General features: G+C 45.7%; 1 protein-coding gene across 1 annotated transcript in view; it reads left to right on the top strand.

Moving 5' to 3' along the window:
* Positions 1 to 1,586: 1,586 nt before the first annotated feature.
* The window catches only part of Dupd1 (dual specificity phosphatase and pro isomerase domain containing 1), a 44,055-nt gene continuing 18,397 nt past the window's right edge, over positions 1,587 to 27,244 (top strand). The window contains exons 1-2 of the mRNA XM_028758513.1: positions 1,587 to 1,661; positions 12,703 to 12,927. Of these exons, the coding sequence (XP_028614346.1) occupies positions 12,731 to 12,927 (197 nt within the window). The 5' untranslated portion in view covers positions 1,587 to 1,661; positions 12,703 to 12,730. The remainder of the gene's footprint in view (positions 1,662 to 12,702; positions 12,928 to 27,244) is intronic.

Below are 27,244 nucleotides of genomic sequence, written 5' to 3'. Positions count from 1 at the left end.
GGTGTCTCACCCACATGAGGAGGTACGGGGTGTCCCCCCATGGCTCTAGTTCTGTGTCAGAGTTATGCAGAGAAGGGTGTGTGCCTCACAGACTAGCCTTTTTTTTTTTTTTTTTTTTTTTTGGCTCCTAGAAGATAGACCATGTGTCCCCTGTAAATGGTACCACTCTTCTCTAACACAGTCTCCCCACAGATTCCTGGGGTCCTTAATGGAAAAATGATAGGACCCATCCCTATCCTGTTATTCTACTCAGAGTATAAACATGGGGTTTTGTTTTGGGTATTTTGTTTGTTTCGGGTTTTTTGTTTGTTTTTGAATCAGATCTCTATGATTCTGACTGTTTTTGTTCTCACTAAACAGACTGGCCTCAGACTCAGAGATCCTGCCTCTGCCTCTTGAGTGCTGGTATTAAAAGTGTGATCTACTGTGTCAAACACAGAGCATAGAATAATGTATGAAGGACTGAGAAAAAAGTGGAGAAGCCTGCCATTTCACTAGTTCATCACTTAGGGTCTTGCCCACCGAGGTGATACTCAGCAGTCCCTCTATATCCGATGCTTTTCTTATCCTGAGTTTGTTTTTGCTCACAGATGGGAGGACACAGTCTATCAAGGTGGGGAAGGAATGGCTTGCTGGCAGCCTGCGATAGATGAGAAACAGATCGATCCACCTGAGATAGATGTGGCATACCCTTCAGAACACCACCACACCCTACGTCTCCCTGCCCAGTGACCCACTTTCTCCAGCCTAGGCCCTGCCTCTTAAAGATTTCACAATCTCTCAAAAACAGTTCTACCAGCCTGTTGAAGAACATTTCACACTCGAATCATAATATCCCTTAAATTCTTTTCTTGGCTTTATTTGACTTTACTTTCATCTTAGATGGTTAGAAATAGTTCTCTCATTAGTCTGTCGTTAATCCATCCATATATTATCTGTCTATCTTAAGCAACTCTCTCTCTCTCTCTCTCTTTCTCTCTCTGTGTGTGTGTGTGTGTGTGTGTCATAATTACATAAGAGGGTAGGATTTTGAGCACTGTCGTCACTGAACTCAAGAAAAACTGGGGACTTGGGGAGACTTTTGCAGAAAATGCTACCACACAGTGTTTGCCCTCAGGGACTCTTTCCCAGGGTTTCATTGATGGTTCTTCACGATTCCATATCCATTCCATCCATCCCCAGGAGAGAGCTCTCTAAACTGTCAGAGCTGAGGTAGAGGGTATAGTTCTTCATGCTGTGAACCCTGAAGCCTCCTATGGGCTCTGTGTCAGCAGGCAAACCTCCCCCAGCCCAGTCATCATTCTGAGACAGAGGGCCTGTAGACACCTGGCTTTATCCAGTGTAAGACAACAAAGCTGGGGAATTCCCCTTCCGTCGCCACCCTGGCGGCCACATGTCCTGTATCTGTGGCTGGGCCAGAGACAAACATGTGGCCTCCAGGTACAGGACTGCTTAAGTCAAGGGTTTCAGGTCACACTGGGGAATCATTTTGCAAACAAATGCCACAAGTCTCCTCTCAGACTGGACAGCATGCAAGGTCAGTGTCAGCAGATCTGACCCTAAAAATAGGCCTCTGAGCCGGTCTGGAGGTTTAGTGTAAGGCTGCCACACACCCTTCGGACCGGTACCTCTTAGCCCAGCCAGGCACTTGGGGCAAGCAGGTAAGGCCCTTGAATGGGAAGACTGTTACCTCTGGGGTTTAGCCAAGTGTTCTTTGAGAAAATGGCTGTGGGGATTGGAAATCTCGCTTCTACAATTTCTGGAGATGTAGAGAGAACATCCTTTTAGTGCGAAAGGCTTCTTGCTATCCTAGCATTCAGTAGAAGCAACATTGAATTATTTTCTCTTACCTCTAAATCTGAATTTCTGTGATGATTTCTAAGGGATTACCCAATGGGTTAAAGTTCTTGGGCCCTGTCTGAGCCTTTGGATGCTCTGCATTGTATTTCATATCATGGAACAGGGGAAATAGAGGCACCGGATTCCCTTGGATCATGTGCAGGGCAGTGCAAATGACAAACGGTACTCAAGCCTGCAGTGTCCTGGCGATCTTAAGCCTCATTCAAAGTAAGATACTCTTCAAAGATTATTCCAGTCTTGAGGGGAACATGGGGTTGGGGATGGAGGGCCCCAATAGAGATGAGGAGGCTGGATGATGGAGAGACGGAGCTATTCAGCTCGGATGGCACCATGTAAAGTAAGAAGAGAGAGGATATCCCGTACCTCAGACCAGGCTCTCCCATTAGATCCCAGTACTCTTGTCCAGTGGCCCCAGTAGTCACTGGTAGGCTTGAAATTCAATAGCTGTTGGGACTACTAGACACTGACATGATGGTTCAGAAGGAGAAAGTACCCCAAGAAGGGGAAATGAGGGTCATGTGTGAAGAAGTCACCATCCTCTGGTGGTGGGAACCCTCACACATCATGCTCTTTCTGCTGCTTTGACATGTCCCCAGTGGCCCCTCCTCATTCTCACTATATAGGTCCTATGGACAAGTTGGAAGACTCTGACATTTACTTAGCAGCAGGACTGGAGGGGCTTCTGAGGGAGTTCTCTGGGCATGGAGGAGGTAGGAGGTCAGAGGAGAGTTAGGGAAGGCCAGGCAGCTCTAAAGCCACCTCGGGGGCTAAGGCAGGCTTGTGCTAAGGAAGAGAGGAGAGGCAATGGTCTCTTACCATCAGTGAGCCAGATGCCATGGCTCAGGGTGTTTCAGCCCTGGGGTAACAGCTGGACCGGCGTGGCACTGGGGCCCGTGTGAGGGTAGACTTTGTGTGACTATTTTCTTTCTGTTTTTTTTAAAAGAATTATTTATTTTTTATATATGTGAGTACACTGTCACTGTCTTCAGACACACCAGAAGAGAACATTGGATCCCATTACAGACGGTTGTGAGCCACCATGTAGTTGCTGGGAATTGAACTTTTAACTGCTGAGCCATGTCTGCAGCCCCCCCCCCCCCAATGTGACTACTTTCTATCCCATGGCAGATAAAGAATAGAGGGGTGTGCTAACCCTACAGGCTGGACTTTGGGCTTCTATTCATTTGCTTTCTTCTGAACTATGGAGACTTAGCAGCCTGCACTTGGGGAGAAGACAGGGTCCTTTCAGCAGCCACAGGACTTTCACAAGAATTTCCTCCTGCCCAGTTCCCTATTGCTGCTGTTGTCTGTTTTTGATTTGGGGTTTTAGAGACAGTGTCTCTCACACTGTAGCCCAAGCTGACCTGTAACTCACTATGTAGTCCAGGCTGGCCTCAAACTCAGCACAGTGGTCTTGCCTCGCTTGGCCTCCCTGGTACTGGGATTATAGGCAGACACCACACATACCTACTTCCCGGAACAGTTTTGTGAGCTTTCCTTTTAAGTATTAATGCACTTCCTTTATTCCACGTTCTCCCCCTTTTCAGAAGGGGAAACTGAGGCAAAGATGAATTAGGTCACGGGGCTTAGGCAGTGGTTTAGCCTGGAGCCCAGTGTGCCTCAGAGCCTGAGGGTATACGACCTTGGGCCTGGTGCCCTTAAAGCTTAGGCAACAACAGGGGCCTCTCGCTTGGCTGCTCTGCTCTGAGCCCTACCCAGGGATGTGTGGGCCCGGGGAGAGCCGGGGCTACACTAGGGGATGTTACCACATTTGTTCCCAACTTGATTCCAGAGCATGTGATGTTTAATTTCTGTTCGAGTGACTCTTGATGGTACTGTGCCTTTGGTTTCCGCAGTAAAGAGGTGGGGGAAGCTTCTGGAATCTTGCTTAGTCCAGCAGGAATGAACTATCTCAGAAAAGCCTCGCTTGCACTTCACACAGGAACTGATGAATCTTGCCACCCAAAGGCAGACAGACACCGAGGCCTGTTGGTGCCTGTATCTTCTTCTGTAACTGCTCTGCCACCACCTTCTGCCCGGGCCACACCTCTCTACTCTCTCTTCCCTTGGCTTAGAACACCACCCACCTCCCTTCTTCATCCAAGTTCCCGCTTTGTGGAATGTTCTTCGAGCTGATATGGAGGGGCTAAGCAGATCTCATTTAATCCCCCAGCCCCGTACATTATCCCCATTTACACGGGAGGACGCCGGATACCAGGAGCATAAGACTCCCAGGCCCAAACGAGTAGGTGGCAAGCGTTTTACACCAGGAGGGGAGCACACAGAATTGAAAGGCAGGGGTGGGGAGATGATGCAGCGGATAAAGGTCTTGCTGAAGGAGCATGAGGACCAGCATTCAGATCTCAGCTGCCTGTGATCCCAGCACTAGGGAGGCAGAGACAGAGGATCCTGAGAGCAGGCTGGCTGGCTAGACTAGCTGCAACCCATGAGCTCTGGGTTCGGCAAGAGACCCTAACTCAGAAAATAAAATGGAAAGTGATCAAAGACAGCCAGTGTCAACTCTGGGCTGCCACACAGATGCACATGTACATGTATCTGAACATATGTGTGCTCATACACACATGCATGCATACATATGTTTAAAAAAATCAAGAAGCCCAGGCTTAGCCACATGAGCTCATACTCCGACTAGAAACAAGGTGTACTCTCCGTTGACATAGTCAGGATGCAAGACTGCTGAACTGAGTCTCCACTGTACGCCACTTACTAACCTGGCGGCATCTTTCTTTCTCCTTTTTTTCTTTCCATCTTTTTCTTTTCTTTTCATTTTTTTGAGATAGGGTTTCTCTGTGTAGCTCTGGATGTCCTCACAGAGATCTGCCTGCCTCTGCCTCCCCAGTGCTGGGATTGAAGGCGTGTGCCACCATGCCTGGCTAGTGTCATTTGTCCTAACCTCACTGCCCCTCATTTTTCTTCGTGTGTAATGTGGTGCACTTGTGTCCCATGTAGGAGGTTTCGAGAACAGACATTCCCTGGGAATACAATAAATGAAACCACCAGCAAATTTATTCCCTGGACTCTGGCCAGGGCTGTTATTTCTCTGAGGACTTAAGTGGTGGTTTTAGGCGACAGAAGCCTTGGCCCTGAGCCTTGTCAAGGTCCTTAGCCTTCCCAGTGTGCCATTTAAAACGCAGGCCTAGTGAGGAAAATGGTCAGGATGAGAAACAGAGAGAGCTCGCGTTGTGGGCTACAAGCACCCCCCACCCCATCCCCAGCATAAACCCTCCTTTACCCTTTACCACATAAGGCTTGTTCTGAGGTGACACTCTGTGGGAAATGATTCTTGAAAGAGTTTGCCATGCTGGGAAACTGCCTGTAGCATTCCCACACATCTCAAGAGGAGTTAGGAACCACAATTGGTCTGGTGAGGTGTCCGTGGGTGTCATGGACCTTGTCTCCCTTGACAGAGCTCCTCCTCTGTCATTGAGCAATGTCCTTCCAGGCTGTCTCTCTTGTCTGAGAGAGAAGCTGAGTGTGGGCCTTCAGCCCCCTCAACAACTCCAGGATGTCCACCTCTGCCAAGCCAAGACTGGAAAAATCAGTTAGGCGCTCATAAATTACCACCCAAAGCACTTGGAACCATTCAGAGAGTTAATCAAATGACTTCACGACATTGACACCGTCGGAGAAGTAATATTAAATTTCCTCTTAAATGAAGGTTTCTCTGTTTTTTTTTTAATAAAAGGATTTTATATTATTTCACATAATTACCTCCTGTTAACATACTTGCCAGAATCAGAAAGAAAAAAAAATCTGTTAAACTTGGATTACATCTGGTACATTAAGAAGTAAATTATAGGCAGCAACAACAACAAAAATTCCTGAGTTTTCTTGTCCAAGTTTTAATTTAAAAAAAAATCCACAGATTTTATGTTGTGGTTGGGCTCATTTTGGTAGATTTAACATGCATAAAGACAAGTAATGACTTAAGGCAAATTGAAAATATGTATATACTTATATATGGACACTCGTGCCAAATCCCAAATCCAGCAGTAGGTATTGTTCAGCTAACAGAGTCATTATGCAACAGTGTTCTCACTCCCTCCTCTCAGAGAACATTCCAGACCCAACTCGGGTAGGGTTGAGGAAGAAATGTAGTGTGCATTGCATTTACATTGGAACTAAGTTTCCCCCAGGAACACAAATATCCACAGGTTTCTCTGAAAAGAGGGCAGAAGTTTTTAAAAAAAATTGTGTGCCTGTGCATGTGTGTGTATGTGTGTGTATGTATATATGTGTATGCATGTGTGTGAGTGTGTATGTGTATATGTTTATATATGTGTGTGCATGTATATGTGTGTATGTATGTATATGTGTATATCTATGTGAGTGTATGTATGTGTGTATGTATATGTGTGTATATGTATGTATGTATGTATGTGTATGTATGTATATGTATGTGTGTGTGTGTGTGTGCATATAGCCAGAGTTGATGCTGGCCCTCCCACTCTATTACTCTTCCCTAAAATCCTCTGAGACATGGTCTCTTATTGACCTGGAGCTGGGCCTGTAGCCAGCCAGCTCCAGCAATCCTCCTGTCTCTACCATCCTACAGCGCTGGGGTGACAAGCTCATATGGTCATGCTTGGCTTTGTACATGGGGCCTGAAAAAACTCATGTTTTTTCAGCAGAACTAATTCTCTCCAGTCTCAAGAGCAGATTAAAAAAAAATCATAAGCCAAATTAGGTCAAATATTTTTAAGATGCCAGAGATCTTTGTGGCCCGGCCAATATGCAGCTCATGCCCAGTCCTCTCTCACACTGACCTGGTGGGCCTTGTCCTGTGTTTGATATACGACACATATGGAACTTGGAAGGTCAAGTCACAGAGGCAATGGTGCTGCTTGCCAGCTCACTGACGACCCCAGAGTGTCTTAGGTCACTAGCTCAGCCTGAGCCAAGCCCAAGCTGAAGGGGAGTGCAGAGCCCTTGCTCTGCCACTAGGGGTGGGCGTGGGAGGGCGCGCCCTCTGCCTCTGCAGGCAGAGGAGGAAGAATTCCCCTCAGGATGTTTTTACCTCAAGCATCAGTGGCCACATCCCTGCACAGCCTCGTTCAAGGTCTATGCTTGCTCACCAGGCTTTCTTTTTCCTAAAGATGCTGCAGTTTCGGGGCCTATAGACTGGAACCCATGGCTTCCCAGCAAGCACAGGAACGAGAATGATCCTAGGCCTGACTGCTGTCCTGGAGGCATGTGGGAGAGATAACACAGTTGCTCTAGGGCCCCTAGGAAGGCAGCCCTCGGTTTCAGGGCAAGCACCTCCTACATAATGATGACCCTAAAGCAGAACTTTCGTGAAATTTGGGGTGATTTCCCCCTCTGTATGCTGATGTCATGCACACGTATCAGAGATACTGAGAAGATGGTTACTTACAAAGAAAACAAAATCAGACACAATGTCATTTACTACGAAAGCACACAGCCAGTGTCAATCAGCCAACACCTAGTGCCATGACTTCCTCCTCCTTCCTCTTGAGACAAGGTCTCACTCTAGATCCCGAGGTGTCCTGAACTTGTTATGTAGACCAGGCTGTTTTTTCAAACTCGCAGAGATCCTCCTGCTTCTGCCTCCCACATGCTGGGATTAACCATGATGTGTGGCTAATCCCTTTTTTCTTTAATTTCCTCAAGCCACCACAAACATGTCTGTAGGGTTGGGTCATGAGGGGGCTGACATAGCTATAGGGCTCTTCAAGGTGACAGTGGGAACCCCAATTTCAGTAGGTACTTGGACGTCTCTAGCTTGGAAAAACTTTACATGGTAGTTTGAGGGCCCAAGCCTTTCCCTACCCACCCGCCAGGGGGCCACAACTCTACTTAAGGGCACATTGGCTCTTGTTTCTCCGCACTGCCATTTTGGGGGCAGGGTACCTGCATTGGTTTCTTTTGCTGCAGGAGAAAATGATTTTGATCTGATTTCAAAACTGTACCTTTAACCCTGTCATAGTGTCTTAAACCTGCAATCCCAGCACTTGGGAGGCTGTGCCAGGGGGGGCTGCTCAAAGTTCAAAGCCTGTCTCGTCTATATAGTGATTACTAGGCCAACCAGGCCTATGTATTGATGTCCTGTCTCAAAAACAAAGCAAAGCCAAGAGTTTCCAAGCATGTTCTGGCTCTCTGGCTTTTTATGAAAAGGGACTGGCTAGGTGACTTAGCAGGTTAAAATCACTTGCTGGCAAACCTGCCGACCCACACCTCATTCTCCAGGACCCACACAGAGGAAAGAACAAATCCCCACATACTATCCTCTGACAATACAAGCACACATCTAGGTAATCCTGCACATACACACACTCATGCACAAACACACATACGTGTGCACACACATGCACATACTTATCCATGCAGGTGTGCGAATACACATGCACACACATACACAGACCCACACGTATACATGCACACACATGTGCACACATGTACACATCCATGAAAGTGTACACACCCATACATGAACACATGCACTCTCACATGTGTAATAAAAACATTTTTTAAAGCCGGGCAGTGGTGGCGCACTCCTTTAATCCCAGCACTTGGGAGGCAGAGGCAGGCGGATTTCTGAGTTCGAGGCCAGCCTGGTCTACAAAGTGAGTTCCAGGACAGCCAGGACTACACAGAGAAACCCTGTCTCGAAAAACAAACAAACAAAAAAAAAACATTTTTTAAATATATTAAGAACCAGCAAGATGGCTCAGTAGGCAAAAATACTTGCTGCCAAGCCTGAGTTCAGTCACCAGAACCCAAATGGTGCAAGAAGGGAAACAACTTCCACTGTCTGTCCTCTGACTTTTCCACATGTACTATGTGTACTAAGTACACGTGTACTATGTATGACATGTACCCCTCCCCAAAGTAAATAAAATGTGAAAACATGTATATCTATAAACAATATAAAAAATCTGGGTTGCATTCCCTCACGGAATGACAGTTTGCTGTCCCATATCAGAGAGGGCACTGGCTCTTTAGTGTGCCACAGTCCTCACTACTCCCTAGCGTCTCTTCTTTACCACTAATAGTCAAGTTATTGTTTGTTCTTTAGTATCCAACTACTTCCTTCCACTATGCTAATTATGCCATCGACCTGTCCCTTTTGTGACGGAGCCGGAGCTGGCTTCTGTTTCTCTGAGAAAGATGCTCTCACAGGCCAAGAAGCCTTCAGATTCCTCAGGTCCAAATCTTTAAGGATGAAGCTGTAACAGGAATCTGGAAGCCTGTCTTGACAGCCTGCCCAGCTCTCATTATGACATTTAGCCTGTGATTGATATGGTGTGTCATGGAGTCCTTGGCAGTTAATCTCTGGGTCGAATCTATGGAAACCAAACAGAGCAGATCTGTCTTCCCCTTTTGGCTGTGATCTGGGAAACAGGCTCTCCCTGTCTCTAGAAGAACAAGAGATTTGGGAGCTGTGTGGGCGGGGCTTGAGGGTGCACAGGCGGTCTTCGGGATTTGGAAAGATTACAGGTCTGTGGTTTCTGGACAGCCCGATGCTTTGTTCTCTTTCCTGCATCGCGCTGGAAGATAATAGATCCCAGAGCTCCTTCTAAGTGCCAAGCCGCTCTGGGTACACAACGCCACTTCCTCTTCTGTCTGGAAACGCAGCCAAAGCTGTAATGCAGGGCCGGGCCAGGGATGGTTCCCTCCACAGCCTAATGAGGGGAAAGAGGCCTCACCAAGGGTGCAGTCAGCTTCACTGGTCAGAGGATGCTGACGGGAGAATCCACAACGGAACAGACTCCAGCATCTCCGTAAAATTGCATCTTTCCAGGTCCTCTTAGCGACAAGCAGGACTCATAGGGACTTAAGCCACAGTACTTAGGAATATGGTGCAAGACTTAGAAATAAGATGAGTGGGTGCCATGGGGGTGCACTGAGCAGCACGTCTGTGTAATTAAGGCTGCTGTGGGCCTAAAGAAAAGTTGTAACTATGGTCTTAGGAGACCGAGGAGTCTAGGCTGGTTCCTACAACGCAAGTTTCAGCCAGGCCCTGCAATATGGCCATTCCACCTCCCCAAACCCCCAGCAGACAGGCCCAAGAGTCAAGCACAGGTCTCACCAACCACTCTAGGGAGGAGGCCCGGTCTACCTTGTGTTCTCTCTGCGCTTTCCTCCCCTGCACCCAGTCAGGTCAGCAGGGCCTCAGGCCTGCTTCCAAAGCCCTGGTTGAGGTCCCAGGCAGGCTGTACAGGCCTTTGCCATTCATCCCTCTCATTAACCCATTCATCCGTTCACCCCTCAATCCATCCATTTACGTTAGAGATCACGGAGACCTAGGAAACCTGCATCCAGGTGGTCCAAGTCCTTCCTTTCCCAGGCCTGGGTCTGCATCGGGAACCAAGACCCTGTTCCTATATCACGGAGAAGATGGAAGGCATTTGGGGTATCCTTATAACCCTTGTCTTGACTCTTCAGCCATATGTCATTCAATTATGATTGTCAGCAAGCATAGAATGAGAGATCTTGTTAAAATACTGGCTCTCAGGCCCCTGTCTTGGCCCAGTGTTTAATTCCAGAATCTATATTTTCAGCTGGTACGGATGACTCTAGTAGAGCTGGCCTTTACAAACATACTGGCAGGATTCAAAGCAGGGTCACTCTGCCTCACGAGGTCCTCACTCCAGGAATCAGTCTGTCATAAGGAAGAGACTCCAGAGCCTTTCCTCCCATTCCCATGGGCAGATGCTGTTGGCTACTGATCTTTTTGTGATCTTTTCGTGTACCTATTGTGAACTTGGGAGAACTGAATCCCTGACACAATGGTTTTAGTCTTTTCAAGGCTCTTAAGTTTTTAAAAATTTTCTTAAGAGATTGAGGTCTCATTCTCAACTCTTAGATTCCTGGTCTGAAACATCCTCCCTGAACATTTTGGACCATAGGCATGTACTCAGAGATCTGCCTACCTCTGCCTCTCAAGAGCTGGGATTAACTGTCATTATATCCAGCTTAAAGATTTACTTTTAATTGTGTGTGTGTGTGTATTTGTGTGTATGTGTGTTGCATGTGTGTTGTGTGTGTGTGTAGAATGCACACAAGAGCAGGTGCTAACAATATCTAGAAGAGGGTAATAGATACCTTTGGAGCTTAAGTGATGGCCACTTGTGTGCCACCCGACATGGGGGTACCAGGAACTGAGCTTAGGTTCTCTGAAGGAGCAGCACAGACTCTAAACTGCTGAGCCATCTCTCTGGACTGTGAACTTGTTTTAAGTATCATCACCAAGTAAGTGTTTAATGTGTTCTAATCCACTGGAGTTATTTTTAGCATGTATGTCCAGAATGTCCTTTTTTGAGAAGCTCGCGCCTTCCAAATTGTATTCTGAGTAGTGCTTGATCCTGGGTTTCTCTGAGGCTCCTAGCCTTTCTGACAGTCTTTCATTTCTTCCATCACCCAGTAATCTCCACAACCCTCCCTCTCAGCAGACGGTAGCTGCATGTGCTGGCCATCCGTATCCCTTCTCTCATATCTAACTTTAGTTAGTGACTTTAAAGAAATTGGAACAAGGGCACCTGTCTCAAAACAAGTGCTATGTAAGTACGATGGGTCCTCCTTCTGTATCCATGGAGGAGTGGTTCCAGGCTCTCAGGGTACCAAAGTCCATGGATGTTCAAGACCCTCCTATCAAATGGCACAGTTGGGGTGGAGAAGCAGCTAGGTTGGGTGAGAGCTTGCCTGCCATGCACAGAGTCCTGGGTTTGAGCCTCAGCACCCTATAAACTGGGCATGGTAGTACAGGCCTTTAATGTCTGCACTATGGAGGTGGAGGCAAAAGACAAAGAAACTCAGGATCATCATTCTGTACATAACAACTCTGAGGTCAGTCTGGGCTACAAGAGACCCTATCTCAAAAGGGGGTGGGGCACAGTATTTGCATATGAACTCCACAAGTCCTCCTGGGGACTTTAAATCATCTCTGGGCTACTTGTAATACCAGATACAATATTTGTAGTGTGTGAACAGTAGTCAATTAGGAAGTAGTGTCAAAAGAGAAAAATCTGTGCAGGTTCAGAACAGGCACCCTTTACTCATTTGAGTATTTTGATCCTTGGTTGGTTGAATCTGGACTTAGAGCTGTGTGGTTGACCAGCCACAAAGGTCTGATTCACTTGTCAAATCAACAAGATTCCTTGGGGACATTGGAAACATTTCTTCCACATCCCACCAGCAGTGTCCAGAAAGTTTTCAAGCTGCAGACACAGCTGTCTAGTGTGGACATCTCTTTTGACCCCCTGAGAGGATAAGGCAGCAATTGCCAGACTTCCAGCACGAGAGCCAGGAATATGATCCCAAGTAGCCTAAGAAAATGGCTGACCCTCATACAGACAGCTTCCTTTCCACCCCAAGGCTTCAAAAGTCCTGCCTCTGTGTGTGGCTGTCAGAACCAAACCACAGTCACGCCCTTTCTGCTGGACAGCTGCTTCCTGCAGATTTCAAGAGAGCCAGAACCCTATTCAAGCTCAAAATGTCCCAAGATAGCAAGTTCCTGTCAGATAAAGAAAAAAAAGCAGGCACCAGCAAGATCAGACCTAATAAAAATAAGAAATAAGGAGGTGTGTGTGTGTGGGTGCTGGCTGTCTAAATTCAAGCTGTTCTTGGGTCTGCTATAAATCTGCTTACGCTTCCTAAGGTTTTTGCTGTGTGAACACTGGAATGTTGGGGAGTGTCGTTTAACTGTCATCATGGCCTTTCTCACTTACCTGCGTGGCTTGGGGTGAGCACAAAGGGGGCATAGCAGGCAAGGACACGCCCGTCAAGTAAAGCTCTGCTTACTACTTCCTCTACAATGCCCACTGTTCCCCGTTAACCCCATTCTGATCCTCTCTCATGCAGAAAGGAAAGAACCTCCTTTGGCTCTGAAATGGCATCAGGAGATACAAAGACAAGCGTCAAGCATGCCCACCCCTGTGCCGAGAGGTTGTCCCCGCAGGAGGAGGAGGGAGATGCTGAGAACTACTGTACCCCTGGAGCCTTCGAGCTGGAGCGTCTCTTCTGGAAGGGCAGCCCCCAGTATACACACGTCAATGAGGTCTGGCCTCGGCTCCACATTGGTGATGAGTAAGTTCCAGGCTCAGCCTTAGGTTGCTGTTGCCCTGGGGAATGCATTGTCTCCTCCATCACTTGCTACCAATGCCTAATGACAGGCCTGGTCAGCTATTCTATGAGAAGTAGATTAGTTAGTGCTCATCTCCACTTTGTAGAAAACCCAGAAAAGAGCCATAAGCAAGGCAGGCTTATTTTTCTTTTGTGCCTAAGTCCAGAGGAGGGCTAGCTGGGGTTAGCATGGTGACAGCAAGGGTACCCAGACAAGGACTTCTGTGTAGATTTTTTTCATCATGAGGTCTAGCATCTTCTTCAAAGTTGCTCAGGACCCAGAATGTACACAGAGCTCTGCTATGACCCATAGGACCCAGACAATAGGGAGTTAGGGGAGAGAAAGTCAAAAAGGGCAGCTTTCCAAGGGGAAGCGTAGCCTAAGACTTCCCCTGCACCTAGCTGCAAGAGAACTGGAAATGTTGTCTTGTGTTTTACCCATTAACAACAGTAGGAATGGGAGCTGGATGTAGGAGTGCCCCAGAATATGTGTTTGTAAAATAGTAAGTCAAAAACTCAGCTCACTACCCTTTTTATAAAAGGACTTAGTGTACTTCCTCACTTCACGCACAAGTGAGAAATGTTTGTGGTAGGTGATGGTGATTGTGGCCACCGTTTAGGGACCACTGTATGATGGGCACTATGTGAAGCACCCTGCAAACATGACCTCAGTTTTGGCTTTCATGATAACCCAATGAAAGAGAATATCTCAAGGTAAGAAACTGACTCACAGAGTTATTTTCCTAAATAACCCATATCCTAAACCTTGGGTGAGAGAGAGAGCTAAGGTTTGTGAGCTCTACTTCAATCTCCCCCATCCTCTGAACTGTAACCTAAGCTCCGCCTGTCCTTGGAGCAGATGGGCAGGACCCCATCATGTGATATTAATACCCAGATGGATGCTCAGACAAAGGCAAATTATTCAGCATGAGCAGTAGCCCTCATTTTATTTTTTCCCCTTAATATTTTTTTTAAGGTATAGGAAGTTAGAAAAATTGTGTGCCATTTCCTACCAAAGTAAACTGAATAGAGGGTCATAAAAACGAACTGCAAGCCAAACATGGTGCTGCATGCCTATAATCCTAGCACGTCAGAGGTAGAGACGGGAAGACGAGGCATTCAAGGTCAATCTTGGCTATATAGTGAATTCAAGGCTAGCCTGGGCTTATAGGACACTGTCTCAAACAAATCAAACATACAGTCTCTCTTTTCCCACTCTTAATTCTGCCAACAAATATTAAGTTTGGAGTTTTTTTAAAAAGCATTTTTATTGTGTATGTGTGTGTGCATGTGTGCATACATGTGCATACATGTGCAAACCACAACATATGCATGGAGGTCAGAGGACAGTGAGCTGGAGTTGGTTCTCTCTCCACCATGTGGGAACCAGAGATTCTGAACTCAGCCTAACTGTCTTTGCAGCAAGCACCTTTACCCACTGAGCCATCTTGCTGGCCCACCTATATTAAGTTCGTGTGCTCTGTTTACTTTCTGTGTGCTATTTCAAAGGTTAAAAAAACCATCATCCATGCATACACACTCATATAAGGTACTTTCATTTCTTTTAAACAGATTGATTTGTCTAAAGAATTTATTTTTGTTATGTAGACACATGTATGCCTTTGGGACGGATACATAAGAGTGCAGGTGCTCCGTCGGCCTCTGCTGGGCCAGGGTGTCAGAGGTCTCAGATTCCCTGGAGCTGTAGTTATGGGCAGTTGTCAGCTGTCCAACGTGGGTGCTGTGAACCACTGGGGTCCTCTACAAGAGCAGTATGAACTCTTAACTGCTGAGCCCTCTCTTTAGCTCAAAACACAAATGGGTGTTTTGTTGTGTTTGTTGAGACAGGGTCTCAGTAGATCAGGCTTAAACGGTTTCTTCTTTAAAAAACAATTTCTACCATGTATGCTGTTCTGCATTTTTAATATTCCACAGTACAACCATGGTACAATTTGTCCAGTCATTCCCCATCAAGAACATTAGGGAAACTTAGGCGAGGGGTACACAGAACTCAATGTACTGTTTTCTCTCAGAATCCAGCTCTACTGGGATGTAATTTATGTACCATAAACCCCATCCTCTTAAACTGTACAATTCAATGATTTTATGATATTCGCCGAGTTGTGCAACCACTGCCTGCACATCTAACTGCAGAGTATTTTATCACCTCAAGAGGAAACCAGGATCCACTAAGCAGCCACTTTCTACTCCCACCTTCCTCAGGCCCCCTGCGGCCACGAGGCTACCGTCTGTTCTTATTCATTTGCCCAATCTGGACATTGCACATCAGTGCAATCGTAGGATCCGGTGGGCTTTGGAACCGGCTTGTTTTCCCTCCGCATACACTTCACGGTTCAGCTTCACTGTACAGCACATCAATGCTCTGTTCTCTTTTATTGCCGAACAACCTCTGTGCTATATTTGTAAATTTTTCATAAGTCAAATTTAGCTGTCATCAAGGAGGAATGCATACACTTTGACCTCAAATATCACTTTAGGAAAAGGTAACTCACAGGTACAGGTACCGATACATAAGCTCAATAGTGTCTATATGTTAGACTGACAGAAAACAATGGGACCCTGGGAACCTGGGTGGTAGAAAGCACACCTTCAGACAGTCTAGGATTAATCCAAATTCCACCACTATGCAGTGAGCTTAGATTTAATGAAACGGGCAACTCTCACATCTCAGCTGCCTTCAACACAGCAGCTGATTTCTCGATGTTACAGTCCACGGTGGACCTACCTTGGACTCTGTATTTCATGTTTCATGGTCACTGGGGTACTGCTGGGATAGTTTTCTCTTGAGCAGAGAGAAAAGAAAGGCATGGTTAAACCATGACCTGACCTGGACGTGGTGCATGTCACATTTGTTTTATTTTTGTTTATAAGGAACTCTCTCATATAGCTCAGTCTGGCTTCCCAACTCCTAATCTTCTTGCCTCTCACTCCCAAGTGCTGAGATCATAGGCTTGTGCCCCCAGTTTCCAGCTGACATGTGCCAATTTTTATCCCTATTTCATTGGGCCAAATAAGTCCACATCAAAACATCCTGTTGACAGGGTCAGGAAAGCAGAAGCCACCCTGGGAGGGAGAACAAACATTCTAAAACCCAACACTTCCCCCCTGGAATGACGTAGTGGCTTTTGGACAGGATCTTTCACCTTTCTGGACCTATGTCCTCACTTATAAAATAGTTGCTGAGAAGCTTCAAAGCTTAAAAAAAAGCATTTTGGAAACAATAAAGTGACAGACAAATTCAAATGTCATTGCTCCTGTTGTTAGTGAAACATCCAAAAATGTAGGTGCAGGCAGCCCGTAGGAGGCTGACTGCCAGGGAAGGAAGGGCTGCCTTCAGGGAAGCACTGTGAGCCACTGACAACAGACACACTCCACTCAAGGGGGTGCCAAACAATGGCAAATGCTTGTTTCCTTGACCTCTGAATATAACCTCGCTGCTTTCAACCAAGACAATGTCACCATCCTTTCAATACAATATAACTATGTTTAATCAAGCCCCAATGTCAGCTACGCCAGCATAGCTGACTGAGTTCCTTGGATCGGCGGAGGGCTGAGGGCAAGAGAAAGAAAGACAAAGAGTCATCTGGTAAAGAACCAAATGCTATATTTTCAACTGCATAGCTCCCTTTTATACTCCCCACAAAACAGGAACACAAACAGGAACAGGAATAAAAACAGGAACATGCTCAAGATAGATGACCCATCAATAGATCAACTCTGGTATTATTAACTAATACAATCTTATTAAAGAGCTGCCGAGTAAGATAATAATAAGTAGCATTCCAAGAGCCAGAAATCAACTGATTCAAATACTTAACAGAAGAGGAAGCATTAATTACATGTACAGGTGTAACACAAATGGCATGAAAGAAGGGATCATAGCTAACATGTCTGGTGGATAACATAAAATCTACTTGTTCTTGAACCAAAGCAATTTGTTGATTTGAATCTAAAACAGCAATATGAAAATGAGACTGAATATCACTCTGAGAAAGCAATGTATCTGTACCCTCCCCGAAAGTTCATTCAATGTCTGGGCAATTTGTATGTTGCTGGATAAGGCAATGCCTGCGCCTACGGCGGTCCCTGCAGCAATGGCGATGGTGGCAATGATCCTGGCAGTAATTCCGAAATCTCTTTTCTGTCGCTTCTAGACGATAACTTCAGCCCCATCAGACTTCACTGGTATCGCCATAAGTCCACTCCAACAATTTGCTAAAAAAACAAGACTCAGCAGAACAATTTAGCCGCCCCCCCCTCACTGGTCTGATTAAACAAAACAAAAGGAAAGGGGTCATATCAAGACAGGCACGGGGGCATCAAGGCTCACACTCATCAATATCAGTGGATTTTGGACCAGGCTCCATTATTCCATTCCCTTTACCGGGCTCATCCACAGGGCGAACACAACGCTCGGGAATCCAAAGAGGCCCATCTGCATTTTTTGGAAAGACACAAACCGATCCTCTAATCCTTAATAACACTGGATCAGGGCTCTTCCAAACCCCAGATGTTAAATCTTTCCACCGAACCAACGCTTCCTTTTCAGCCTTATTTGGTCTCCAATGGCGCTCGGCTGCAGATCTGCCATCACCACCCACCAAAAGAAAATTTAAAATATAAAGTATAATAGATAATTTATTATGTGGTGTGATGCCATATTCATTCCTTTTTATTTTTTCTAAGTAACTTTTTATAGTGCTATGACAGCGCTCTACTGTAGCTTGTCCCTGGGGATTATATGGAATTCCAGTTTTATGGCTAACCTCATAATCTCTAAAAAATATCTGAACTGAGGAACTAATATATACTGGGCCATTGTCCGTCTTAATAGTTCTATGAACTCCCGCATAGGCGAAGGCCGCTAAACAGTGCACCTTAACATCCTTAGCCTTTTCTCCACTATGAGCCGATGCAAAGATCAGGCCACTAAAGGTATCTACAGACACATGAACAAAGGATAACTTACCAAAACTATTTACATGGGTAACATCCATTTGCCAAACGTCATTGGGCATGAGACCATGAGGGTTAACACCCAAGTTTGGAGCATGAATAAATGGGGCACATGCTGGACACGAGGAACTAATCCTCAGAGCCTGCTCTCTGGTACAGCCAGTATGAAACTTTAGGCTCTGGGCATTAAGATGAAATTTGTCATGCAATTGCTGAGCATGAGATACAGCAGAAAGGGAAGAGTCTTCAGCAGCAAGCATGCATCTCGTGTGCTGATCTGCCAAGAAATTCCCCTCACTAAGGGGACCTGGGAGGCCTGTATGACTTTGTATATGTCCAACATACATGGGATTATTCCTCTGCCATAAAAGCCTCTGTGGTTTATTCAAAACAAAGGCTACAGTAGAATGGGGATTGATAAAAGGAGCAGTTTCTAAAATTTTTATGATATCCGCCACATAAATACTATCAGTAAAGATATTTAAGGGTTCAGTAAACAAATCCAAAGCTAAACAAAGGGCTTCTAATTCTATCTGTTGAGCAGAGGCCCTGAAAATAAAAACCCTTTCTACTATTTTATCAGAAACAACCACAGCCATTCCCGAAGAAGATCCATCAGTGAAAACTACTCTGGCATTAGGAATTGGGTCCCTATATACTATCTTAGGAAAACAAACAGGGTGCATTTTAAAAAATTGGACCCTTTTATCCAGAGGATAATGATTATCAAACTGTGCCGAGGTATAGCAAGCAAACATTCCCCAGCCTTCATCATCACTAATTAGATACCTTAATTGCTCCTTGGTATAGGGAAGAATAATTTTTCTAATTCTAAGGCCAAAATACTGTTTGGATACCTCCTCTGCCTTCAACAGTAATTGTAAAATCAAGGTAGGATAACCTGAAACAATCCTGTGAGGAGAAGCTGGTGAATGAATCCAATAAAGAGGGGACCCCTGCCATAATAATGCAGTGGGAGCAAATTGAGATGGGAAAACCAGCAGCCACAAATCTTGATGATAATCTATATGTTATAACATAGTACAGGATAAGGCTTCTTTTTTTTTTTTTTTTTTGGTTTTTCGAGACAGGGTCTCTCTGTGTAGTCCTGGCTGTCCTGGAACTCACTCTGTAGACCAGGCTAGCCTCGAACTCAGAAATCCACCTGCCTCTGCCTCCCAAGTGCTGGGATTAAAGGCGTGCGCCACCACTGCCCGGCAGGATAAGGCTTCTTGAAACCTTGATAAAGCAGCTCTGGCTTCCTTACTAAGGACCCTCTCAGAGGTAGGGTCGGCATCCCCTTGCAAAATATCAAACAAAGGCTTAAGTTCCCCTGAAAACACTCCAACTGAAGGTCACACCCAATTTAAATTTCCTAATAGTTTTTGATAATCATTCAATGTTTTTAATTGATCTACCCTAATTTGAACCTTCTGAAGACGAACCCCTTCTATTAAATTTTTATAACCTAAATATTGATAAGGATCTCCTATTTGAACCTTCTCAGGGGCAATAATCAACCCAGCTTTCTTCAGATCTCCCTGTATCTTGGCATAAGCCATCAATAGTTCTTTCTTCCCTTGGGCGGCTAATAATATATCATCCATAAAATGAATGATATAACAGGAAGGATATAGCCTTCGAACTGGCAAAAGAGCCTAGGCCACAAACATTTGGCAAAGGGTAGGACTATTAGCCATTCCTTGGGGGAGGCATACCCACTGATACCTTAATGCAGGTTCCTTAAAATTTATAGAAGGTATAGAAAAGGCAAAGCACTTACAATCATTAGGATGCAATGGAATGGTGAAAAAGCAATCCTTTAGATCTACGACAATAAGATGCCATTTACTTGGAATGGCAATAGGGGAAGGGAGCCCAGACTGGAGCACTCCCATAACTTCCATGGTTTTATTGACCTCTCTAAGGTCCTGCAGCAACCTCCATTTACCAGATTTTTTCTTTATCACAAAAATGGGAGTATTCCAGGGTGATGTGGAAGGGGCCAAATGTCTAGCCTCAAGTTGCTCCTTTACCAAGGAATGGGCAGCCTCCAATTTCTCTTTAGATAAGGGCCACTGTTCAATCCATATAGGCTGATTATTCTTCCAATTAATAGGAGGTGAAGTATCAGTGGCCCTTAGGAAAAATTTGAACCACCTAGACCAGTTCTATCACCCCTTTTGCGTGAGAGTTCCTCTAAAACTGATATGCAAGTAGATTGACCCTGTTGCTGCTTACCAAGTCCTTGACCCTCTTTCCATCCCCACCGCTGTAACATCCTTTGAGGGGTAACCATTTGAGTAGTAAGAACGGCTCCCATAGCCTCCATAACATCTCTTCCCCACAAGTTAACGGGCAAATCGGCAATAATATAGGGCAGAAAAGTACCTGAATGGCCTTCATTATCAGCCCACTTTAGATAATTCACACTTTGCATTACTGAGGGTGAGCCACCGATTCCAGCCACTCGTGTTCTAGCCAGTTGGGCAGGCCAAGAAGAAGGCCAAAACTGTTGAGAGATAACACTGGTATCTGCTCCAGTATCAAGCAAGCCCTTAAATTTCTTTCTAGAGATAACTAGTTCTAATTCAGGGCGCTGATGTAACTTGACTGTCCAAAAAACAGAGGCTGAACCGGTACTGCCAAATCCTTTATTGCCTCTGGATGAATGAATGATCTTGTTGGATCCTTTCAGCATAGGCATCAAGATTAATTGAGCTATCCTTTCTCCCAATGGTATGACAAGTACACCTCGAGTGCTGGCTACCATGATTTTTATTTCCCCTTGATAATCCTAATCAATCTCCCCAGGAAACACTTGAATTCTTTTTAAAGCTGTGCTGCTCCTCCCTAAAATCAATCCCCAAGTGTTGGGGGGGGGCAACGGTCCAAATACCCCAGTAGGGATAGCTTGCACCCCTACTATCAGGAGTTAATATTGCTCGGGCAGAGGTGCAGAGGTCCAATCCTGCACTCCCTGGGGTTCCTCGGTAGAGGTCTGTAATTGAAAAGGATTGTTGCTTTGCGAACGAATTTGATGGGATTGGTCAATGCCCCGTATACATTTTCCAGCCCCGAGGCTGGGCCCTGGGACCGTTTCTTTACAAAGGCTGGCCTTGAAAATCGAATTTTGATCTACAATCTCGGGCCCAATGATATCCTTTTTGACATCAGGGACATTTGGCTGCAGGAACTCTCTCAGTATTATTGACAGATCTAGTCCCTTCTTTACTAGGATATTCTCTTTTAAAATGTTCAGCTTGCCCACAACCGAAGCATTTTTTTGTCTGAAGGAGATCTCCTTAATCCTTTATTTAAGGCGGCAGCCAGCACCTGGGCCTGCACAAAATTCCCATTGATCTCTTTGCAAATTTTCAAATATTCATTAAGACTTTTGGACTTATGAGGCCTTATAGCCTTTTGGCAGTATTTATTGGCATTTTCAAAAGTCAATTCTTTAATCACTGGCATAGCAGAATCCACATCCCCCAAAATTTTTCCAGCTAATACCATCAGTCGAGCCACAAAATCCGAATACGGCTCGGAAGGTCCTTGAAGGACTTTGGTTAATTGTTCCCCAGCAGCTAAATTGAGAAGACTGCCCCATGCTCTCACAGCCGCAGTGGCAACCTGAGCATACACTCCAGGATTGTATTGAATTTGGTTATGCAGAGCTTCATAGGCCCCAGTACAGGTTAACATTTCTAGGTTTACCTGGGGGTTGCCAGCTTGGGCATTAAATCGTGCAGTTCTAATACATTGCTCCTGATATTCACTCCTCCAGAGCAAATAATTCCCCTCTGAAAGAATGGCACGACACAACTGTTGCCAATCACTAGGAGTTAAATTCATGGCAGTATAAGAATCTATCAAAGCCTTGGTAAAGGGGGCCAAAGGGCCATAAGACACTACAGCCTCCTTCAGTTGCTTTAATTCCTTAAAGGTCAAGGGTTGGTGCTGCTGAATAAATTGCCCAGGATTATCAGGATTAGGCACCTCAACAACAGGATAGACACGAGGACACTCCTTCTTTGTTTCTGAAAAATTACCCCTTTAGTAACAGGGGGCTCCTCGGCCTTCAGTTCCATCTCACCCTGCCACCATTCCTCCCAAGAATCCTCATACGCAGGTGGAGCTGAAGGGGACCAGGGCTCCGCAGATGTGCAACCTCTTAAGGATTTGAATCTTAACATCTTGGTCTGTTTATCTGGTTTTTCCTGGGATTGCAGCCTTTCCCTCTCTATTCTCCTCAAACCCACTTCCTTTCCTCCATCGACCTCCAAAAGTTCCTCCTCCTCCTCCTCCTCCTCCTCCTCCTCCTCCTCCTCCTCCTCCTCCTCAGAATCCCCCGATGTAGATGAAGAGGAGGAAGAAGATCCACATAGGGACTCCCTAGCCAATTCCTCCTGAACTTCTCCAAGAGTTTTCTTAGCCTCCTCAATTTGTTCCTTAACCAATTCATTTTCACTGACAAGGGCATCCCTAACCAGTTTCCAAACACCCCAAACTGATTTCTTAAAGACTAAAGGACCATGGCAATCAGCAGCAGCACAAAAATCACCTATTACCTTTTCCCAGTCTTCCAGCTTAAAAGTGCCGTTCGCCACAAACCATGGAGAGAATTTTTGTACTTCTTTCATAAATTCTTCAATAACCCTAGCTTTAACAGTAGTTCCCCGCTGAGCCAGAAGAGTAGATAGTTGCTTAGCTAGCAACACCTTACTGTGTGCCAAACCCATGGCGTTTACTTACCCCGAAAATTTACTTTCGATCCGTGCCCAATACGTCTCCTGTCTTACTGTGCACCCCGAAGATGGCCCATCAGCAATCGTCCTCTTCTTTCGATCTCGGTGGAACCTCCACTTGTCAGCTACGCCAGCATAGCTGACTGAGTTCCTTGGATCGGCGGAGGGCTGAGGGCAAGAGAAAGAAAGACAAGGAGTCATCTGGTAAAGAACCACATGCTATATTTTCAACTGCATAGCTCCCTTTTATACTCCCCACAAAACAGGAACACAAACAAGAACAGGAATAAAAACAGGAACAAGGATCAAAACAGGAACAAGGAGACACACTTGGCAGCCTACCACCTAAGTTTGGATTTCTCCTTGAGCAGTCTTCTCAGGGAAATGCATGGAGATGGGGGATCGGGCACAACAGCACAGGTGCAGAGGATGGTGACTCACACCCCAACACACACATACACACACACACGTACACATATACATACATGCGCACACATACACATACATGTACACACATACACACATGTGCACACACAGATATACACACACACATACACAAACACAGACACACACATGCATACACATACACACATATGCACACACATGCACTATAGTCACTCAATGACCAGGCAGCTCCAAGTCAGTTGTGTGTGATCTGACCATAGCAGAGAACAGAAGTCAGCTCAGCCTCAGGCTTGACCCTGATCCTGGGCTGTATGATGCTCACTCATCAAGCCTCACAGACTTCAAAGGGCCCTGAATTTCCTGGCTGAGCAACCAGGTTTGGCTCTAACCCCAGCTGCAGGATGACAGGAAAGCCTGAGTTTCTTGGTCTCCCCGGAGGTATTGCCCAAAACCCAAATCTGGTTCCACAGGCATAAAGCCTCAGTTTTCACTTAACATGAGTTCCCCCCCACACACACACACCTATAAAGCACCTAAGATTTTGAAAGCCAGATGCCAGACTCTGGAGGAGAGTTTAGAAGGCAAACCAGACTCAGGAGTAAGAATAGATGAATTTTCTTAGACACCAAGGCCATCCACCATCTATTGCTGGAGTCTAGGCCAGTGACTCTTGGGACTTGCCAGTGGCCAGGCTTATCCCCAAGAATATGTTCATTCTTCCTCAGGTTCTCTTTATGGAGACCTGTGGATGGCTGAGCGCTCAGGCCACAATATCAGGTTTCTGTAGAGCTTCGGCCCGGACAGGAAGCTTTCCTCATCTATTAGGTTTAGGATTTAATATGTTAAGACATATCAGAGCTTATTACAATGCCTAGCACACTCAAGTAATGAACCATTACTGACAAGATGGAGTCTAGAAATTTGACAGAATGTGAAGAAAGTACAGGTTAAGTACTAAATCTTGTTGCAAGGGGAGAGTTCTTTTAGCCTGAGGACAGACCGAAGACAGGAACCAACACACATCAACTACCTCCCGTGACATCCTATGTGGAGCCCAGCAGAACGTGGGAAGAAGGCCCCTCAGTGCCTCCCCAGACACAATCCTAGCCTCCCAGCCTAAGGCTTATCTTCCAAGGAATGCCTACGAACCTGTGGGTTTCAGGATTTCTAAGCATGTGCTCAGATCCTGGTTGTCTTAAGGGGTTCAGCCCCATTGGGATGCCTAAAAACCTCAAATCCCCATGATACATCAGCCCCACAGAAGGTCTGCTGGGTCTGTAGAGGATTGGAGCATGGGCCAGCAAGCCACCTTGTAGATGTCCCCATGGGAAACGCTTCCTCATTCATTACTCACTTCCCATAACTTGGTAGGGGACTAAATCTGCCCCAGTGGTAAGCACAGGCTCCCAGAGAGAAAAGCACCCCCTCCATATGCAGGGTACAGAGTTCAAGTCCCCAGTGTGTGTGGCCACTGTCTGGCCTTTGGCAAAACATTTTATTGTTCTAGGACTCGGTTTCTTTATTTATTAAATAAAGGATGATTTCAAAAGTCCCTGTCTGGCTGTAACACACAGTTCTTTTAAAATTGTCCTATTTAATAAATTAGGCTTTATTAGGTTCAAGCACATACTTGTGTTATTACTCTTAAGTCATTTAAATTAGATTCAAATTAGGTTAACCAAGTGTTGCCCTCCAGAGAGCCGGGGACTAGGAGATAAGAATAATTCATAGCCTCTTATCAATCAGCAGCCCCTAAATGGGTGCTTCAAGAACTGCTTGAGCATGCTTGAAAAGCGCTGCACTTCTGCAATTTAAATATTCTCACTTTAATCTCCTTCACATCTTTCATTTGCTTAGCAAAACCTTTCTTTCTTTCTTTCCTTTTTCTCTCCACATAGTCAGCAAGAAGGGCACGGTCTTATCACTGTGAAGGAACTGCACAATCCTAGGCAGGGCGGCTCGTAATGATGAGTTGACGCAGAGCAATTGAGAAATTTCTCTCCCCACAGTGGTGTCTCTTTGCTCTTAAACTATGGTGCCAGTAAGATGGCTGGGGCCCAAGGCAACTCCCACCAAAGCCTCATTTCAGGGGTCATCAATAACCCAAAACCCTTCTCGAAGAGCCAGGTTCCTCACAGGCAAATAAATGCCCGTGCCCAGGTCTGATTCCTTTGCTCCCAGCCAGCTAGTAATCTCAAAAGCCGGAGGCTTCCTATCCCTGGGCCTGCAGCTGGGGAAACTGGAAAGGGAGGAGGGGACCTCCCTTAGATATGTCTAGATGGCTATGACTCTCTTCCCACAACACAGACACAAAATTATTATGGCCTCAAAGTACCAAGCAAAGCTGACACTTGACCTGCTTCTCCAAGGAGAGGCGTGGCCAGGGTAGGAGGTAGCAAAATACGCCAGCGTTAGCAATTTCGCAGGCTGCATATTTCCTAGAAGAACCAGAAACCTGAACTTTGAACCTTCCAACTATTGCCAAATGGACACTAGTCACAGATAGCCAGAGAAAGAGGCCTGAAGCCCTGGCCAGGCCTTCCATGCTAGATTAAGCTTTCTCAGGCGAGGTTTAAACAATGTGAAAGACTTTCATTGTACGGTGAGCCAATGGCCTAGTTTAATCACCAATACATTAAGTTTCAAATATGGGCTTCGAGCATTTACTCTCATTCCTTTCCTGGACTCCATCTTGGGGAACAAATTGTGGGGAGTGAAGCAGCATGAGAAAAACTTTCTAGTTTTTGGGTTTTTTTGTTTTGTTTTGTTTTTGTTTTTTGTTTTTTGAGACAAGGTTTCCCTGTGTAGCCCTGGCTGTCCTGGAACTCACTCTGTAGACCAGGCTGTCCTGGAACACACTCTGTAGACCAGGCTGGCCTGGAACTTAGAAATCCACCTCTGCATCCTGAGTGCTGGGATTAAAGGTGTGCACCGCCACACCTGGCTAAGGTTTCTGTTTTCTAACAAAGAGTATCGCTGTGTAATCTTCCTTCCCCCCCCCACCCCCCAGCATCCCCCCGGGCTAGGGAATGACAGGTTGGCCTCACCATGGCCAGCAGGAAGAGATTTCTAACAGGAATTAAAAATCCAAAGGAATTAAAAATTCATCCCATGTCTCTATAATAACTTGTCTCTCCTGAGTACTAAGGAAATAATATCAATAAAATCATAGAACAATTATATAGTAAATGAATGTAGGGTGCTCACTACTGAATTAAAAAAAACCAAAAACCATAGACTAAGAGAAAAAATCAGAATTCCCTATAACCCCATTCTACAAAGATAAACATTCTGATGTAAAATTTCCCACTGCTCCCCCGTGGAATTTCTTTAATCTGGCAAAGAACCTTGAGCAGAGCACAGCTCAGCTTCACAAGTCCTGTAAAGAAAGTGCCATCTGTGTAATCGGGTCTACTCAGCCAGCAAAGAAACGGGAGGCCCTGGAGGCTTTAGTTTAGAGGTTTTAGTTCGCGCAACAGTTTAAGCTGTTGCCCTGCATGGCCTCAGTGTGTCCAGGACCAGCAGGCCAGCGAGCCAGTGAGCCAGAGAGCTTCACTTTCACACCCATTGACTTAATGAGATCAGAGGCTAGGAATACCTACTGCTTCAAAATCCACCTGCAAAGAATGCACTCAGCCCAAACTCCAGGGGAGGACAGTGACATCAAGGCCACACCCAGGAAATGACACACAAACACTGCATTGTTACAGTTGATTAAAAAAGGATGCATGACATAGACCATAAGCAAACAGGCACTTGCTACCAGACAACCAGACTAGTTGCAGGCTGACCTCTGCTGACACCAGAATGGGAAGTAACCTTGCCCGAGGGGATTGTTTTCACTGCCCAGTACAGAATCCAGTAACATGGGAGTGGCCCGTTTTTTTCTAGCTGAAGGAAAGTGGCAGACACTCTGCATGAATCTATGTATTCAGGCCACATATGCCTCTCTCCTTGGCTCTGCACAAGAGCACATAGGGAAATGGTCCTGGCTGCAGAGGCTGAGGGACTTGGCCTGGGATCAGGACAACAAAGGTCTCAGTGTGTGGTCCAAGAAGATGTTCTAGTTTCCTTTCTTTCTTTTTCTTTCTTTCTTTCTTTCTTTCTTTCTTTCTTTCTTTCTTTCTTTCTTTCTTTCTTTCTTTCTTTCT

This window comes from Grammomys surdaster, unplaced genomic scaffold (assembly GCF_004785775.1).
Source record: "Grammomys surdaster isolate TR1022 unplaced genomic scaffold, NIH_TR_1.0 126198, whole genome shotgun sequence".
NCBI classification, from domain to species: domain Eukaryota; kingdom Metazoa; phylum Chordata; class Mammalia; order Rodentia; family Muridae; genus Grammomys; species Grammomys surdaster.
Note: the sequence above shows the minus strand (reverse complement) of the source record. Positions and strands in the feature narration are given on the sequence as shown.